Below are 19257 nucleotides of genomic sequence, written 5' to 3' on the forward strand. Positions count from 1 at the left end.
AAAAGCTTTTCATCTTTTTGTGTAGGTAAATGTTAACCTGTATTTTCTTCCGGTTCTTCAGTGGTTTGGTCTTTTATTATGAGTAACTTATTTAGTCTATCTCACATTTAATGTGCTAGATGGTATGAGGGAGAGATTTCAAAATGTTTTTTGCAATTGATTAAGCCATGTTCCCTATTCCTCTTTAAATCATCCTTTCTCTGGATGCTGACTTGAAAGCACACTTTTAATATATTTAAGACAGTAGATAATGGAACAAAAACTGGAGCTGTGCTAGATGTTGTTGTAAGTCAGCTTTATAAGCAGTATCTCATTTGAGCCTTACATCAGTCCTAGGGGTTGACACTCCTTTTCTCTTCATTCTAGGGATGGCGACAGTAAGAACTAGGTTCAGTACTTGCCTAAGGACACACAGCTAGCAAGCTGCTGAGTGTGAATTTATCTCTGGTTGTCTGGCTCTTTACACGCTGCCATAATGCTTCCCTATTTTCATACATTTATGCTTTAGACTCAACTTGAGAGTTGTTTTGTCAGGTTCCCAACACACAAGCCCAACTAAAAAGCAGAAATCCCATTGGTGCTTTTTTCTTTTAAGTGACGTCAAATATACAAATGAATATAAAGCTGAATTAACCTGTTGGCTGTACAGACAATTCTGACTTACTGTGGTTTGACTTAATGATTTTTTGACTTTACAATGGTATGAAAGTGGTACACATTCATCAGAAATCATACTTTGGGTCTTGAATTTGGATCTTTTCTTGGGCTGGTGACGTGTATAGGGTAGGATCCTCTCTTGTGATGCTGGGCAGGGGACAGCCGCGGCTCCCAGTCAGCCAGGCGATGGTGAGGGTCAACCACTGATGCACTCACAGCCATTCTGCACCCAGACACCCACTGTTTTTCACTTTCAGTACTGTATTCCACAAATTACATGAGGTAGTCAACACTCTATTATAAAATAGGCTGTGTGTTAGAGGATTTTGCCCACCTGTAGACAAAGGTAAGTGTTCAGAACAAGCGTAAGGTGGGCTAGACTAAGCTATGGTGTTTGGTAGGTTAGGTGTATTAAATACATTTTCATCTTATGATATTTCCAATTTATGATGGGCTTGTCCAGGCGAAACCCATCACAAGGTAACGGAGATCTGTAGTAAGTATTCCAATACTTGATCACGCTCTGTCCTCCTATTTATTCCCATATTCCTCTACCTCTTACCATATAGTTTGCTATTGTTTTCTTTTAAATACAGGTCCTTCATAGTTCTTGTTTATTTTTGGAGAATCTCTATTTTTTGTTGCTCTTGTGCCTCATGTCTTTTTGCTGCAAGATTTTCTCAGTACGTGCCTGTTGATGGGTAGGCGAGTGGATCCTCCTCTGCCGCAAAAATAAAAGACCTGACTTGTTCGCTCTTGTGCCTTCAGCACTTAGCACAATGTCCAAGACCTAAAGGCACTTGATAAAAATCTTTGTCGAAATAAAGAATCTTTACCAGTTACTAAATGCTATTTACCTTGGATTTCGGCTCCTGGTCTAGCAGGAGAAGCTAGAATACACAGCCAACTGTGGTGCTCATGACGGGAGCTTCCCTCTGGCAGGTGCCCTGAGCCTGACTGTTCTCACGTGTAAACACGTAGGAATCTTCGTTCCTGTCATGGGAGTGTGAAGTTTTTAACTGAGTGATTTTGTGGGATTAAAATGAAGGAGGCTTAGAAATTGCTGTTTGTCATCCCAAACTGTTCATTTATCTTAGGAAGAAATAGGACGAAGAAATGGTGTGGGTGACCTCTCTGTTTAACTAAAATGCCCTGGCTTGGGAGGGTCCCTGGGTGGCTCAGTCTGTAAAGCATCCGACTTCAGCTCACAGTTCATGGGTTCAAGCCCTGTGTTGGTCTCTGTGCTGATAGCTCAGAGCCTGGAGCCTCCCTCTTTGTCTCCCTCTCCTTCTGCTCCTCTCCTGTTTGTGCTCTCTCTCCCTCTCTCTCTCCCTCTCTCTCTCTCTCTCTCTCTCTCAAAAAATAAATAAATGTTAAAAAAACAAAACAAAACAAAAAAATGCCCTGCCTTGGGAAATACAGAGTGGGTGGGATCATGTCCTTGTGGGCGTCCTCATTCTCACTGGCCTGGTTCCAGGGGGCTGTTATTATGCCTCAGCTTCTTTTGTCACCTGTTCACAAGTTAAGGCCTCTCCTGGCTCTTTAGTGACTTGACCCCTGCCCTGTGCCTGTCATCACTGAAATTTCCTATCGAGGATACAGCTCTCCGCACTTCATATAAATAGAGAGATCATTGTTGGGGAGATGGTTCACCCAGAAAGGAATCTTTTTGTCTTGAGCATTTGTTGTAAAATTGTCAGTGCAGTTTTTTTGGTTTGTTTTTCTTCTTCCCCTTCCTTATCTCTTTGGATTTTCACTGGAGCCATTCTCTTCTTACAGAGACATCCACACCACCACTGGTAAAATCAAAAGAGCCGTGCTCCAGTTTACTCCTGCTAGTTGGACCTACGTTCGATGGTTTGACCCCAAATCTTCATTTCAGAGAGTGGCTGGAATATACCTTTTCATGATCATCTGGCAGGTATTTTTTCAGATGCCCAGAAATGGGGGGGGGGGGGGGGGACAAAAGAAAAGCAAAAGCAAAATAAAAACCATTCAGGAATTTAGAGTTAACATTAGTTGACGCTGCTTACCAGCTGGGTGGTTTGGAAGATAGAAAATCCTGCAGCTTACATACAAAAAATAATTAAACAGAGCAGTGTTATTATGCCAAAGGCCTTGCTTCATCATAAAGACATTTTCAAATATCTTTCCTGGAGTTGGAAGTTAGAAAATGCTTACAGTTCCCCAAAAGAAGCTTTTGGTCACAGCATCTGTCACCCAAGTTGTTAGGCATCGGATAGATTTTCAGAGGGATCATTTTCAGGACCAAAGGAACAAATGCCAAGGGTTTTTCTTATATTCTAAGTTTAACGTTTACTTTTTAAAATAGGGCCTCAGCTGTTACCACCTCAGGTAATTTGTAGAGAGCTTAGTAAAGAAGGCTCTACTATGTGTGGGGCCCTGGGTCCTCCAAGAAGGTGTTGTCAGTGGAGAGAAGGTCTCCTTCAAGCAGCCCACTACGTGATTCAGGCAGCCACGGGCCTTGGAAAAGGATTACTAAACATCTCTGTTTTCTAGAGATAGCCTTTTGTATTGATCCTCCTGTGCCCAAGTTAATCATTTTACAACTTTGGGAGACCAGCTTTTGCTTGACAGGTGTTTCGGAATCATGAGAAATTATATTTTGAACATAGGCACGAAATGCTCCCAACATAAAAAATGAGCGTGAGTCACCTTTAAGTCAATTATCCTTGTCTACATGTGGAGAATAATATTGCTCATCTCAGCAGGTGGAGTTCACGGATTCAGAAGTGGATGTGAATAAGTAGTCACCATGGTTTGGGGAAGTCAGTCTGATGAAAAGGGGAGTTTAAATGGGTAGGGACTAAGTTTTTCCTTATCAGAGCGATGTCTGGGAAGGTGTAGGTGTTTCATTAGTATGCGAACTGAGGAGGAGGTTGGATTGGTCCAGGAGAGACCGGGTGTGCTCCTAGAATGGCAGCATTACACGGAGCACCCTTCTCACACTCACTGAGCTGGGATCAGCTTTCCATGTGTGGCATTAATTAGTGGACCATTTTTTAAATTTTATATCCTTGAAATCAATGCTGTGGGAAAAGACACATGTCTCACGTCACTGAAATGAACCTGCTGGTCCGTGTGTTCTCCTTTCCTAATCTCTGCTCCTTGCTGAATCTGGAGGGGAAATGCAGGAGATGGGCTCAGCACAGACCACATCCTGCCTGGTCTCTCTTGTGCTGCCACGGGTTCTTCGTGTGATGAGCTGCACCAGGATGCTAACCTCAGGGAAAGTACCACTGGCCATAGGTGAAACTTGAACTGACCCTTCGCACCCACTTTTAAGAGCTGCCTTTGGTCAAGGCATGTGCTAGATAGGTTCCCAGTCATTTCTCGTTGATGTATCTCAAGCTGCTTTTGGTTATCAAAGAGCTCACTTTCCTACAGTGAGACTTCTTTTAGATCTGGCCTCATTTCTGTAAGGCTGCAGAGGTGTTCCATGGTGTATATTTGTTTTCATGATTTCTGCTGTTCTCAGAACATCTGTCTCCCAACTATCCCAGCAGATCACACGGGTGACCCAAATGAGAGCCACGCACCAGGAAACCTGACAAATAGCTGATTCCACCATATACCCCTTCCCTACGCCAGCACCCGTGATCCCCCAGCTGGTTGGTGCCCATATTGTACTGGCTGTTACTTAATTTAAATACAGCCGTTCCAGTAGCAACTTGGAGGACCCCATAAATTTTCTGAAAATGCTTTAAACATACTAATTATTTTTTAGAATGTCCATAACAAGGAATATGTTGTTATGACTTAGCATGCAGTATCAGGTTGACTAATGCATCCTTCTTTTTCAGCTAACTGAGTTGAATACCTTCTTCTTGAAACATATCTTTGTGTTCCAAGCCAGTCATCCATTAAGTTGGTGTAGAATTCTCTTTATTGGTGGCATCACGGCTCCCACAGTGAGGTAATTCTATACAAGCCTGACTGTCATTTGAGCGCATTAACTTGCTGTGCATTCTCCTGTTCAGCATAAGGAAAGTCACATATGTTAGATTTTCCATGAAAATATTAAAGAATTATACATCTGAATATGAAGAAAATGTTTTGCTCTCAGACCTCAGTACCATGAAGTGAGAACACCACACACACCATTATCTTCAAACCTTTTTAATAATCTTTCACTGCTGTTCTTTTTCCCCCCTTTAACATCCTTTAAAAAAAAATGAGTAGCAGTGGTGCTGACTTTTTTTTTGTTTTTAATGAAGTGATCGAAAAATAGAAAAGTTTTAATGTTGGATCTGAAGTCATAAATGATGCTATTTTAGAGCCAGTTACTTTCCTTTTATCAGCATCCTTCCTGTCATCTTCCAGGACAAGTGAGATAAGCTTAGATATTCATGCTGTTATGCTTCTGACCTGGGTAGGTCCCCAGAGGTGAGGTGTGATTTGGTGACTATCGCTCGTGCAGACTGATCCCAGTGCACATCAGAGGCAAACAGTCATTTGTTTCATTCCTCCTGTCTAGAACTAACAGCATTGGGGTTTGACAGTTCATGTGAAGCACCGCCATTGATTCACTAGCAACACCAGAGGTATCTGCAAAGTTACAAAGATACAAATAGATACTAAGCAGCTACAAGAGTTAGCTTCAGAAGCGGTAGCTGTAGAATAACTTAATTCATCAGTTTCAATGTGCGTGCAAACCACAAAAGCAGAGGGCCTCACTTGCCAAGAAGAGTCGGTATTCTCCTTGGTCAAACCTCTTCTGTCTTCATTAATTATTACAAAGAGGAAACAGATAGATATAGATAACCATCTGTATCTATATATATCTCCTCCCCTTTCCTCCCTCCTCCTGTGGCGCAGATCCCGGATTGAACAAACCAAATAAGATAGAGCTGAGTCCTGGGAAGTTAAGACCTAAAATTCCATCTCTTGTTTTCTTTAAGGACCAAACAGGAAACCCACTAGTTGGTAGGCAGGCAGAGTTTTGACACGTTACAGACCAATGGTCTGTTGAAGTGGTTTTCTCGTAAATGCTATTTTCCCTTGGTGGATTGGAGCCTCCCTATCTCATTTAAAATTTAATTTAATTTGAGGCTCACAGTTATTTTCAAGAAAGATTAGCAGCAGCTTTTTCATTAATTTAGGAGTGATCAACAAAGTCAGTAAGTGGGGAAAGAAATCGCTTACATATAAAACAGAATCACAAATCACATCTGATTTATCGTGAAATTTCAATATTGCTAAACATTTCAAAACAAAAACCAGAGGCTACATGTCCAGTGTTTTAAGTTTTTGAGAGCTCCTTAAAATTTCTGCCCAACACTGTGGATTTCTACGTGATTTCTTTTTTGTTTAAAAGTCAGCCCCTTTTCTGTGCTCTCATACCAACTTGAGGCATTTCCTATGTAAGAAGATGCTTTGGCAAGCTACTTGGGAAGATGGAAGAGTTCTAATGGGTTCTAACACGGCCACCCCAGGTAGCAAATGGCAGTCCCTAAAAGGAGAGAAAGCCTGCAGGCTTTCGGATAAATAAATCATACAGACCACATCTCCATTTCCTTCCCTTTTGATTCGACTCTCCTGCTTTGCGAAGAAGTTTGACTGAACCTTCTCTTGCTCTGATAATATCAAGTACAGTGTAAAGGGATGGCTACAGTTGGAGGGGAGAGAAGCTGAAGTGGTAGAAACATACTAGGCCATGAAAATGTGAAGTGAGAGGTAGACCTGAATTCTTCATGACTAGAATTCTTCACTCAGGCCTTTGGAGTGAAGAGATGATAGTTTGTGGATGACCTTCAGGTATCCATGAGCCCCCTGCAACTTAATGCAACATTTTGTGTGTTTGTGCCCCTTATTATAGGTTTCATTAAATCCTCAAAAAAGTCTGTGACCTCCAAAAAGATGATGAGCTCCTGCTTCAGATGCTACTTCTGAAGGGACGAATTGAGTTTTGGGGGTGGTCATGAGGGTCTAAACGTGCACTGTCCTAACAGCAGCCACTTACCCTACCATATGTGGTGGCTGAGCACAGGAAGTGTGGCCAGTCTGTGTTGAAATGTTGTACATGTAAAATACACACCGGATTTTGTGCAAAAACTTAGTGCGGAAACCTTGTAAAATACTTCATTATAGTTGTTTTCAATACACTGGGTTAAATAACATGTTACTAAAACATCTATTATCTTGTTTCTTTTTGCTTTAACATGGCGGCCGGAAGATTTGAAACTGCATTTGTGGCTTGTATTATATTTACGTAGGACAGTGCTGCTCTAAGCTTTTCAGCTTCATGTCATTGCCTCATTTTTCTGAGCTCGTCAGTAACATTCAAAGTCATTGGTATTGAGTGAACAGTGACCTGCATGCGGGATCCCATTCCAGTTTCTGAGAGCCAAAAGTGTGTGTCTGCCCTGCCCGGTTACAATCGGCAACCTTTGTCCTGGAGAGTGCCAGAGGAGACAATTCATGACGGTGTAGGTGACCCTCTGGAATCACTTCCCTGCAGAGAGACTGAAGCACCCATTCTTTCCCTGAATCAAAACTGCCTTTGTGAATACTCAGCTCTTTAAGCCATGCTCTCTCCACTCCAACCCAGCCCGAACTCTTCACCTTTTATAGGAATGTTCCAGCAGCCACTGGCTTCTCATTCCCTTGACTAGAAGTAGATCACTTAGCCGGAGTTTGTAGAACAAGGCGGAACATCTTTTATATTTATCCTGTCAAAGTGATTTAATTTTATGCTGACCCATTGATCTTCCAGAAGCTTTCATTGAATTCCATCTTTGTTCTTTCAGGCAGTACTATGCTTACCTCACTGACACACAGTGCAAACGCGTAGGAACACAGTGCTGGGTGTTTGGGTGAGTAATCTATTATTGTGGAGGCTTAAAAACCACTTAAGCCTCTAAATTTCCTTGGTTATTTCTTGACCCTGTATTAAGTGCCTTTCAGTACAATCTTCCTATGAAGGCTTGCTATTGTTTTGTTATATGTCTTTTCATTTTTAACATTCTCTTTTCTGATTTAAGTTTAGAATATTGTAGTTAATTGGCAAATTATAGAAAGAGGACATACAAACTTTTTTTTTTTTTTTTTTACAAAAAAAAAGGAAATCAAAAGATATTTGCTGCATGGAACTCAGAGACCTTATTTTATGAAATAAATTAGATAGACAACGGATTGTTCGAATTCCCTCTAAATTTGATGACAAGTTTGGGACATCATTTCATGATAGGCTTAGTGATGCTTTATGTTACTTTTACATCAAAAAGTCTGCTCAGAACAGCTGCCTGCTGCCTACCAAGGTATAATTTTATTGTTCCAAGGAGAACTAACATACAGCCACACAGTCACAATTTATTGTCTTGTTACAGATACAAATGCTATCTTAAAGTATTATTATTTAAATGATTTGAAAGAGACCATAGGCTAACTAGTCTAACCCTGCAGTGTTAAATGTGAGGCCATCTTCAGTGTCTCAGGTAAGTGGTTCTTTTGCTTAAATTCGGCCAACAATTTACCATTCCATTTAGCAGCCGAGGTTCTGTAGTTGTGTAGCACATCTGTGTGAAGTTAAGTCCCTGAGGTAGCTTAGACTCAAGACCTAATTTAGGTTCTAAATTGAGTGTGACAACATAAAAATGAATACCCATAGTAGGCAAGAAGTTACTACTTTCAGCAGATTTTTAAGCAGAGTAACTTTTTTTTTTTTCCCAGTGAGAAGGTAATTCATATGTTTAGATTAGAAAAAGTGGCAAAAGAAGAAACTAAAGATCATCCAAAGAAGTTAGCCCATCAGGGATCACTGTCCTTAACCTTTCTATGTTACTCTTTCTAAACATTTTCCTGTGTGGGTGTGTGTCAGCTCTCATTTCAGATTCTGAGGGCTTGCTCAAGTTAAAGATGTAGGCAGGCTTCCCCCTCCCACCTAAAACACAAAGGGGCATTGTCCTTATTTCTCATACATTCTGTGATGTAAGCTGATTTTCATACCCAGAGTAGCTTATGGGGTGATAACGTGGGTTGGCTTTCCATTGTTTAGTAATCTAGCAGGAGAGAGAATTTACACGTTTACCAGATTTCCGACATTCAGAGCAAAGGCCATGCGACCGCACTGTTGTAGTCACAAAAAGGAGGTAGACGGGCTCTCCTTACTGCCCCATCCAAGGAGGACAGGAAGCGTTGTTCTCGCACCTCGTCCACAGAGCGTCTGAGCCCTCCTCCACTGCCTATGCCTTCTTTCCACACTTAGTTTCCTCTTCAGACTCAGAAGTCCTTGCCAAAGCCTTATTCTGCTGTGAGTGCACGTATGCTCCACATGACTTGTCTCTGTTTTACCTGTTGAGGAAAAGGAGATGCTGATCAGAGAAAGTGGCAGTGTGGCAGCAAAGTTGGTTTCTAATCGGGCAGCCGAAAAATACAATCCCTAGCGGTGGGAGAAATGGCAAAGATAAACGGGGCTGGAGCGGCACAAAACGCTGCTGCAGAAAGTCACACGTTGTTGAAAAGGGCTCAAGTAAAGTAAAATGCAAAGGAGGCATCTTTTGGCTTATTGAGTATGCTCTCCGAGAATCGCGAGCTCCCAGAATGGTGGTATCAGGACACGCACCTTGAGAACTAGCGGGCCATGCCGGAAAGAACATTCCTCTCCATAAACCTCACACAGCCATCCCCCTGGGGGTGTGAGCACGCGCAAGAGCCACCTCTCGTCAGCCAGCGGCAGGGAAACACGGGGCCCGAGCTGTCTTCTCTCTGCAGGTTTGCCCCTTGGAGGCCACCACCTCCCCTCTTCTGCCCCGTCCCTGTTGCCCTCATTTTGTCTTTTTCCCATCTCCTAGTAGCTGTTTTATAGCTCCTTTTCACTAGTTTTAGAGTAATTTCAGGCTTCATTTAGCAAGGTGTGGAGAGGGGGGGAATAGGAGCGCCCCACATAGCCACAGTCAAATTTTTGCCTTTGCGGAGGTGGGCGGGGGAAGGGAAAGGGCAAACAGGACCCCCTGAGGTGTCTGACCCACCATTCCATCTTTTTCTCCTGAAGAGAGCACTTTTCTCTTCTGTAAATGTTATACCCTGAAAGGGTTTGTATTAATTACTCGCAGTGTAACTAAATATGGACTTACAATGTGGTCTCCCACAGTTGTACCATAAAACTGAGCTTTTAAACTTTTTATACTCAAACCTGCCGTGCCCAGCGGAGAGATGGGACTCCATCCAGCTAGGGGATGGGAACCCCACCAAGGAGAAAGCAGTAGTATGTAAAAGCTGGCCTCTTCTGTCTTTAGAAAGTCCCATTACACTACTCCAGTTCTGTGGGGGTGTTAGGCCCAGACTGATATGAACAGATTCCCCAGGGGAGCACTTTATACCATATTTATCTTCGTCTTTCTCCCCACTCTGCCCTCATCATAACTGTTTCTGAACAAGAGGGAAGTAGCCTGATTTATAAAGAAAGGATTTTGATCGCATGGCCCTGAAGGAAGGTGTCCACACTTTGGCCATAGCAGGAGTGAGTAATCACTTTTCCTTCCCCTGGAAGTACTTGGGTGGGGCCTTCAGGGGCTGGGTTGGGTAAGAGTCCACTGTTCCCCAGGGGCTCCAGGACCACGTCTGCCTCACTCTCAGAACTGTCTTTTGCTCCATGTTGTCCTAACCCAACTGGTGCCCCTTTGATGATAAGCCTCACGTCTCCGGTGCTCTGCTGCACTGTTCTTGCCAAGGTCAGTCCCAAGTCAGCAGGCCCTTCCTCCACCCGCATCTCCCCTGTCTTCCCCGTGGCATCTGCCATCTTGAAACTGTTCCTTCTCGGTTTCCTCTGCGGGCTGTCCATTCCACGTCACTTGTTTCCACAGTTTCTTGCAATGGTACTTGTTCTTCCAGGCTTTTCCCCCTGTGCTCCTCTACCCCCGGAAGGATAGACAACAGCTGTGAGGCATAGAGTCCTTCCAGGAGGAGGGTGCATGCGAGGGGAACAGACTTCTGTGGGAGGTGTCATCCCGCTCTGACCTTTTCCCAGCACAGCCCTCACCTTCCTGCTGTTGACCTTTGTTCACAGCCTCCTGCCCTCCTCACCTTCTCTCCTCATCTGCCCACCTCTGTGTCGTGCCCTCCGTGCTCACACTGCTGGGGTAGCATTCTAGTTTCCCTTTTCCTGTGTCTTCCCCTTCATCCTGTCCTCCTCATGATCGATAGTCCGTCCTTCCTTTATCCCGCCACCCATGCTTCCTTCCTCAAAAACCCCTCCAGTCTTAGCCCCAAACCTCGGTGGTAGGCACAGAAGTTTTTTTTAGCAGTTGAATCCCTTTCCCCAAATGACATCTTGCCCCAAATCCTAACAGAGAGCAAAACAATTGACTAAGCCTGGGTGGCTTAGTCAGTTGAGTGTCTGACTGTTGATTTCGGCTCAGGTCGTGATCTCATGGTTCGTGGGTTTGAGTCCCACCTCAGGCTCTCTGCACCAAGCAGGTGCAGAGCCTGCTTGGGATTCTCTCTCCACCCCTCTCTCTCTCCCCCTCCCTCGCTCACATTCTCACTCTCTGTCCCCTCCCTCCCCTCAAAATAAATAAATAAACTTTAAAAAAAAGAAACAGTTGAGCAGAACTGTCAAGGTGAGGACCCTTTTGCCCCTGTCCCCATGCACCCCACCCTGCCTCTGGGGTTCTTGGGAAGTCAGAAAGTTCCATGGAACACGGTTGAACCCTTTTTTTTTCTAGCTGGTAAAGCCTAGCCCATCTATGACTGTCTCTACAAAGGTGCGTCTACTCCCCCTAATCTGAACCGGAGCCTGACTCCTGCCTGTGTGACTGTGCGGTAGGTGTGTCACAGATTTGCACATCTCGTTTCCACTGCTGGAGGGTCAGCTCCTGGCTGGCCAGACAGAGCGGCTCACCCACCCCCTGAGCCATCCCAGCAGTGTATTCTGGCACAGCCATGGGGCAGTATATGCAGTATATGCGAGGTGCACGGAGGCCGTGGCATCCTCAGAATCCAAAAGCAGGTCTTGTTGGCGAACTGAAAACTTTTTCCACTTGTCAGGGTTGGCTCAGGCACTCAGTTTATACATGCGGAGTCTAGTGCTTTTGTGCCCCATGTTTCTGCAGTGACTCTGCTTACATTCTTATCCCATTCACTGAAGAGCTCCTTACCCTGGACCCCACATTCCTGTCATCTTTATTTCTACCATGTCTGGAAAGAGCAGGCTCTGCAGGGCTGGGAAGCTGAGAAGGTCCCAGTCAGCTGACCAGCCTCGTCCCCAGGCAGGAGTGCCTCAGGCTGCCCCAGCGTGCTTGTCTGCCTTGTAACCTTGCTAATTAAAGATAAGGATGGGCGGAGGCATCTAAGGAAGTAGCAGCCCCGACTGAATTCCACCAAACCACAGTTTGGCCACCTAGTTCAGTCTGGTAAAGATCTGAACTAGATTTAAATTTGCACTCCCCACCCCCTTGGTGAGGAGGTTGTGCTTTCGCAGGTGACAGGCTCAATAATATGGGCTCCCAGTGCTCCTGAGCCTTTGGACTCAGCCCTAAAGGGGCAGCCATTGGGTCTTACACAAAAGCGATGTTAGCCTTCCTTAAGGACTTTATTTATTGGGATTCCCTCCAGGGGCCAGGGATAACGGTGGAGGGGCAATGACTGGTGGCGAAAGGGTCCATGTGATTGCTGGGTTTAATGTATCCCAGTTCCCACCGCTTCTCACAACTCTGCAGCTACTCCCTGGGTCCCCTTCCTAGATTAGAAGGCTCCCTGTTCCTGCCGCCAGAATGAGTAAATTAAAATGTAAATTGAATCATGTGAAAAAACCTTTTGCTCAAAACCCTCCCTCAGACTAAAAGCCAAGCCCTAGTATGGCCCTCATGACCTGCGTTGCCCTGTGACTCAACTATGCCCCTTCCCCTCACTTCCCCCCACCTTGCTTTGCTCAGTGGTCACATTCTCACTGAGAAGTCCATGCACATGGACAGCAGCTTACGTAAGATTTCCTCAGCACAGATGAGCAAATCCTAACCCTAAAGTTGCTGACTGAAATGCTCTGTGGTCTTTAACTTCAGGTCATTGTGAAGTCAGTTGAGTAGGTCCTGCCAGCATTTTCTTAACGTGAAATAGAATACAAAAAAATGTCAAAGGAACAGATTGTTTTGCAAAACTTTTGTTTCAGGTGTGTGTGTGTGTGTGTGTGTGTGTCTACTAGCTCACAAAAAATGTGTTTCTTGCTGTGGGTCTCAGATCATAAAAGTTTGAGAATCATGGCCCTAGTTACTGTGTTTTTGAAAGGTGAGTTGATCAAGTTGGATACCCCAAATTCTCACAGGAAACTCTGTGACATTTCAGTCTGGCTTGAGAGCAGATAAGCACACTGACTTTCTGGGCTGAGCATTTGCTGTTCTTCAAGAAGTCCCAGCCAAAAGTTAAACTAAATATTCTTTCTGAGTCTCCTCCACAGGCACCACTTTGCTCTGTGCTGCCATCTAGTGTGGGCTCACAGCCCGGACTTGAGGATTCTAGCGACACAGCCCTACACTTAAAAGCCTGTCGTGTATTGCAGCTAGAATGATGCTTTCTCACACATGTACTTTGTTGGGGGGGAGGGGCGGTGCGTGGGTTGGGGATGGTCTTTAAAGATTCAGGCCAGCCACTCCTAAACATTGTTTGGTTGGGGCTAGGGGAAAAGAGTCCCAAACTCTCGAAAGATAAATTAAGGAGATTTTCTGCTTTGGTTCAGATTTGGGGTGTTCAGTTGTTTAGAGTCATCTGTACATTTGATGCTGGGAGTGATCTTTGGGTCTTCCCATGGGTAGGGGGACCAAGGACCTTCTGGGCCCCTTCTTGCCTTTTGAGAGAATATCTGTGCGACTACACCAACCCTGATTGACCAGATTCCATCTGGAGTAAGGAACCCCTGAAGTGGAGTTGTCTGAAATCAATATTCTTGGGTCATCTTTGGGATCACGTGGCCAGCTCATACTCACCTCATCCGTTCTTAACTATGAGCTTGGGACCTTAGTAAAGGCCTGATCTTTTTAAACTTTTCTAAAATTTTATTTAAATCCAAGTTAGTTAACATATAATGTAATAATGGTTTCAGGAGTAGAATTTAGTGACTCATCACTTACATATAACACTCAGTGCTCATCCCAACAAGTGACCTCCTTAATGTCCATCCCCCTTTTAGCCCACCCCCCCCCACCTACCCTCCAGCAATTTGCCCTCAGTTTGTTCTCTGTATTTAAGAGTCTCTCATGGTTTGCCTCCCTCTCTGTTTTTATCTTATTTTTCCTCCCCTTATCCTATGTTCACCTGTTTTGTTTCTTAAATTCCACATATGAGTGAAATCATATTTGTCTTTCTCTGACTGACTTACTTTGCTTAGCATAATATATTCTAGTTCCATCCATGTTGTTGCAAATGACAAGATTTCATTCTTTTTGATTACCAAGTAGTATTCCATTGTGTGTATATATATCGTATCTATCCATTCATCAATCCATGGACGTTTGGGTTCTTTCCATAATTTGGCTATTGTTGATAGTGCTGCTGTAAACATTGGGGTGTACATGCCTCTTTGAACCAGCATTTTTGTATCCTTTGGATAAATACCTAGTAGTACAATTTCTGGGTCATAGGGTAGCTCTGTTTTTAATTAAAAAAAATTTTTTTTAACATTTATTTATTATTGAGAGACAGAGAGAGATAGAGCATGAGTGGGGGTGGGGGGCAGAGAGAGAGGGAGACACAGAATCCGAAGCAGGCTCCAGGCTCTGAGCTGTCAGCACAGAGCCGGACGCGGGGCTTGAACTCACGGACCGCGAGATCGTGACCTGAGCTGAAGTCGGACGCTTAACTGACAGAGCCACCCAGGCGCCCCTGTTTTTAATTTTTTGAGGAACCTCCATACTGTTCTCCAGAGTAGCTGTGCCAGTTTGCATTCCCACCAGCAGTGCAAAAGTGTTCCTCTTTCTCCACATTCTCACCAACATCTGTTGTTTTCTGAGTTTTTAATTTTAAGGTTTGATTTTTATATTCATAAATGAAGGTGCAGAACATAAAAGTGGTGTTTTTCTTTGCTCTTTTAATTAAAAAGTAAAGCAAAGTTGTTGTTGTTGTAGTTTTTCAACATTTTTATTTTTAGAGGATAAAGGCTTACTTTATTGTCATCCAGAATGGGGAATATTGAACCTGGAAATGCTTGGAAGTCTGGGAGGGAATGTGACTGCTGCCTTCAAATTACTGAAAAACTTGGCTTGGAAGGCTCAGACTCACCCTGTAGGACAGGAGGGCAGAGTTAGGACCCATGGGCAGGCGGAGGCAGATACCAACCTGAGACAAGGAGAACTTCCCCACAGCTAGAGAGATTGAATGGCGGAATTAGCCCACCTGCCAAGGTAGTAGGTTCTCTGTCACTTGAGAGGGTGCCAGCAGAGGTGGTGACAGTTCATCTCGAACGTGATAGGCACTCATCTGGATGCTTGCAGCTATTAAAATGTGTGAGTGGAGGTTCTGTTCTGGGAAGAGGGAAGAAGTGAGTAACAGTAAAATAAGCTAAGTACTAAATATAAATATATATGTTATTTCTGAAGAAATTGCAATGGAGGAGAACAAGCGGGAAGAGAACCCGCTCTCAGTGTGTCATGATGGCATAAGGCATATTTATGTAGGATGTATATGCTCTGATAAGACGAATTAATATTTAACCTCTTGTTCTAACTAGGGTCATTGGTTTCCTGGAAGCTATCGTGTGCATAAAATTTGGACAAGATCTCTTCTCTAAGACCCAAATACTCTATGTTGTGCTTTGGCTTCTTTGTGTGGTAAGTTTATTTTTTTTTTAAAAAGATCACTTTTTTACCCAAAAGTGTTAGTGAAACTCCTCGTGGTGTCTCTTTAAAAAAACCAACAACAACAGCAAAAATTCTTGTGCACCTAGTTTTTTTAGAAATTCATAGACCGGACCTTCTGCTTGTAATCACCCAAAATTGGCCACTAGTCTGAAGGTCAAGATTAAATACATGGGACCACCCAGCATCCAAAGCGGGTCACCTTGGTAAGTTCTGGTCAAATGCCCTCAGCAGGTACACCATACATGCATAAATTTCACTTGTGAGAATTCACCTACATGCAGGCCTCCATGAAGGAGCAAGGGTGTTACAGTGTTACATATTGCTGTACAAGTGTTTATGGACAAAATGATGGACTATGGTTTATAGGTCTTGAGAGATGTTCTTGAAGGTAATCAGACCATGCAGTTTCTGCTCCACAGGCTGACTTAAGGGGCCAAACCCTATGAGCTGACCTTCCTGTCTGAAGGGAAGAGCCCTTGGGAGCCTCTGGCTCCACTGTCCTGGGACTTTTCCGTAATCTTTCTTTCTTTTTTTTTTTTTTTTTTAATTAAAAAAAATTTTTTTAACGTTTGTTTATTTTTGAGACAGAGAGAGACAGAGCATGAACGGGGGAAGGTCAGAGAGAGAGGGAGACACAGAATCTGAAACAGGCTCCAGGCTCTGAGCTCTCAGCACAGAACCCGACATGGGGCTCGAACTCATGGACTGAGCTGAAGTCGGACACTTAACCGACTGAGCCACCCAGGAGCCCCATCTTTCTTTATTTTTTTCATGTCTATTTATTTATTTTGAGAGAGAGAGAGAGAGAGAACGATCAGGGGAGGGGCAGAGAGAGAGGGAGACAGAGAATCCCAATTAGGCTCTGCACCGATGTAGGGCTCAATCATGGCTCAGTTGGTTGGGTGTCTGACTCATGTTTTCAGCTCAGGTCATGATCTCGCGGTTCATGAGATAGAGCCCTGAGTCAGGCTCTGCACTGACAGTGCAGAGCCTGCTTGGGCTTCTCTCTCTCTCTGTCTCTCTCTCTCTCTCTCTCTCTCTCTCTCCCTTTCTCTCTCTAAAATAAATAATCTTAAAAAAAATAAAATTAAGTAAGATCTTAACCTACCTTAAGCATTCTGTGTCTGCCCTTCTTAATTTTTTTTTATTATTTTGGACAGAAGTCTTATGTTAAGCTTAAGATTCTTCACTTTTACTTGGTTGGTCCAGAAAATCAGTTTGGGTTTTCTTGGTAATCATAGAAAATTTCAAACATATGTGGAAGTAGAGTAGATGACCCCTCATGTACCCATCTATCTTCCAGTTTCTTTTTTTTTTTTTAATGTTTATTTATTATTGAGAGACAGAGCATGAGCAGGGGAGGGGCAGAGATAGGGGGAGACACAGAATCCAAAGCAGGCTCCAGGCTCTGAGCTGGCAGACAGAGCCCAACTTGGGGCTTGAACTCACAAACCGCGAGATCATGACCTGAGCCGAAGTCGGACACTAAACTGACTGAGCCACCCAGGCGCCCCTCCATCCTCCAGTTTCAACAATGCTCACCTTGTGCACAGTCTTGTTTCCTTGTATTCCCTACTCTCTATCCCCATGCTGAATTATTTTGGAACAGATCCACCTTTAATATTTCAGGATGTATCTCTAAAAGAAGGTAAGAATGCTTTCTTGTTTAATGCAACCACCATACCGTTATCACATCTGAAAGAGAATAATTTCATAATACTATTAAATATCTAATCAGTGTTCAGACTTTTAATATTTTTTAAAATTACGTAATTTTTGAACAGTCTATTTGAATCAACATCCATTTTTTGCAATTGGTTGGCGTGCCCTTTAAGTCTCTCAATGTATAGTTTTCCCTCTGTCTCTGGCTCTCTCTCCTTCACGATTTATTTGTTGAAGGATCCAGCTCTTTGTCCCATAGATTTTCCCACAGTCTGGATTTTACTGATTTTGTAGTGTACTGTAATTTAACAGATTTCTTTGTCCTTTGTATTTTCTGCAAATTAGTAGCTGAATCTAGAGGCTTAATCAGATTCAGGTCTACTTTTTTTTTTTGGCAAGACTTTGTGTTTTTAAGGTGTTTTTTATTGCCTTTCACGGCATCTATTTTTAGGGTTACTTGTTAGAAATCTTAACTGCACCAGAGAACCTTGAGCCTGTTCTGTCCCATTTTGTCTTGAACAGCAAAAGGGAATCATGATTTCCTTTGTACCTACAGTCCAGAATTAACGTTCGAGTGGTTTTTTTCCAGCCCAGTGAAACTAGATGTAAGAATTGGTTAGGGGAGTGTGTTTACATGTGCCCGGAGATTTTAACTGTGTGCTCTCCCACTTTTCTCTGGCACATGCACCTCAGGTGTATGAACAGTATTGTGACCGAGTGTGGAGGGCAGGCAGAGGTGGGTGTGGCCCTCTCCTGGAGCCATGGGGACCACAGAGAGGCTGAGGCAGGTGGGACTCCTGGGACATGGGCAGCAGCTGTTCTCACAACACCCGCATACAACCCCACCCTAGGGTGTCCGTGGCCAGAAGGGTCTTCTCAAGGCCATGTCCAAGAAGCCCTGTCTGGTCACCTGCCCTGCAGGGGCTCCTTTAGTCTCTCAGTTCTCGAGACTTTTCTCCATTTTACTTATTTGACACTTAGCATACGCTCCCTTATGTTGGTGACTTTTGGTTTGCCTTGGTGCCTGTGTAATTGTCACTTCATTGAGGACACGAATCACTTCTTGTCTCCTTATTGGTCTCTCCTTCCCCTGGCATGGTCCCTGTAAGTCTGTCATTTGTTCACAGAACGTTTACTGAGTGTTCATCAAAACTGCACCTGATGCTGGACCCACGCAGATAGATGATGGTCAAGATAAGATTTATTAATGGTCACTACATGCCAGGCTCTCTTCTAAGCAGTTCTCATGAATTACATGTTTGATTGTTGCTTTGAGGGCAGATACTTTATTAGCCCTCTTTTATAGATGAAATAAAGGCAAAGAGAGGTTCACTAACTGGCTTCAAGGTCACACAGGTAGTAGGTGGCAGAGCCAGGGCCTACATCCAAATAGTCTGACAAGAGTTTGTGTTCCCCCACCCACCCCCCTGCAAAAGGTGTCCCCTTCCAAGGCTGTCCAAGTCCAGATGGGAATTGTCCACGCAGTCTCATCATGTTCATGTGTGATAACCATTGTGAAGGGTGTGAACGTAGTGCTAAACGGGCACTAGAGAGCACCAGACGAGCTGGGGAGCTGCTGAGGGCTCCCTGGATGTAACATGTGAGCAGGATTTTGAAGGATTGCCACGGATGCTCTCCCAGCTGAAAACCTTACAGGCTGCTTCCTCTCCTCTGTCACTCTTGAAATCAGCAGGTCGCCAGGTTCTGTCCATCCCAACCAACTATGGAGCCCATCTCCGTCCCCTCCTGTCCGTTCCCACTGTCTGGACATACGTGTTCCTCCCCATTCTGCTGTTCAGACCCACTCTCTACGCTGCCGCCAGGCTGTCTTCTAGAACTCATATCTGAATCTCTTTCCCTGCTCAGAACCATTCCCTGCCGTCGGGGGTGTAGAGGAGTCAATAATACAACACTTTTCAGTTCAGAATAGTTAAAAGATAGGGTGAAGGAAGGATGTAGAGATCAGAATAGCATCTTTATCACTGAGGATACACATTTTTCAATCTCAGCTTTAGATGCATGGCAAAAGGGGGTTTGTGAACAGTGAACCCTCGAATGAGACACTCTCCCACCCCAGGAAGCAGGCCACCCTGTGTTGTGTAAGTGGCCTTGCACCCAAGGAAGACAGGAA

General features: G+C 44.0%; 1 protein-coding gene across 2 annotated transcripts in view; it reads left to right on the forward strand.

Annotated features, from left to right (window-relative positions):
• Window positions 1–19257, forward strand: part of PTDSS1 (phosphatidylserine synthase 1) — a 65130-nt gene that overhangs the window by 36558 nt on the left and 9315 nt on the right. For both annotated transcript variants that reach the window (XM_058698638.1, XM_058698640.1), the window contains exons 7-10: window positions 2437–2578; window positions 4482–4594; window positions 7428–7493; window positions 15335–15434. In XM_058698638.1, the coding sequence (XP_058554621.1) occupies window positions 2437–2578; window positions 4482–4594; window positions 7428–7493; window positions 15335–15434 (421 nt within the window). The remainder of the gene's footprint in view (window positions 1–2436; window positions 2579–4481; window positions 4595–7427; window positions 7494–15334; window positions 15435–19257) is intronic.

This window comes from Neofelis nebulosa, chromosome 14 (genome assembly GCF_028018385.1).
Source record: "Neofelis nebulosa isolate mNeoNeb1 chromosome 14, mNeoNeb1.pri, whole genome shotgun sequence".
Taxonomy (NCBI): domain Eukaryota; kingdom Metazoa; phylum Chordata; class Mammalia; order Carnivora; family Felidae; genus Neofelis; species Neofelis nebulosa.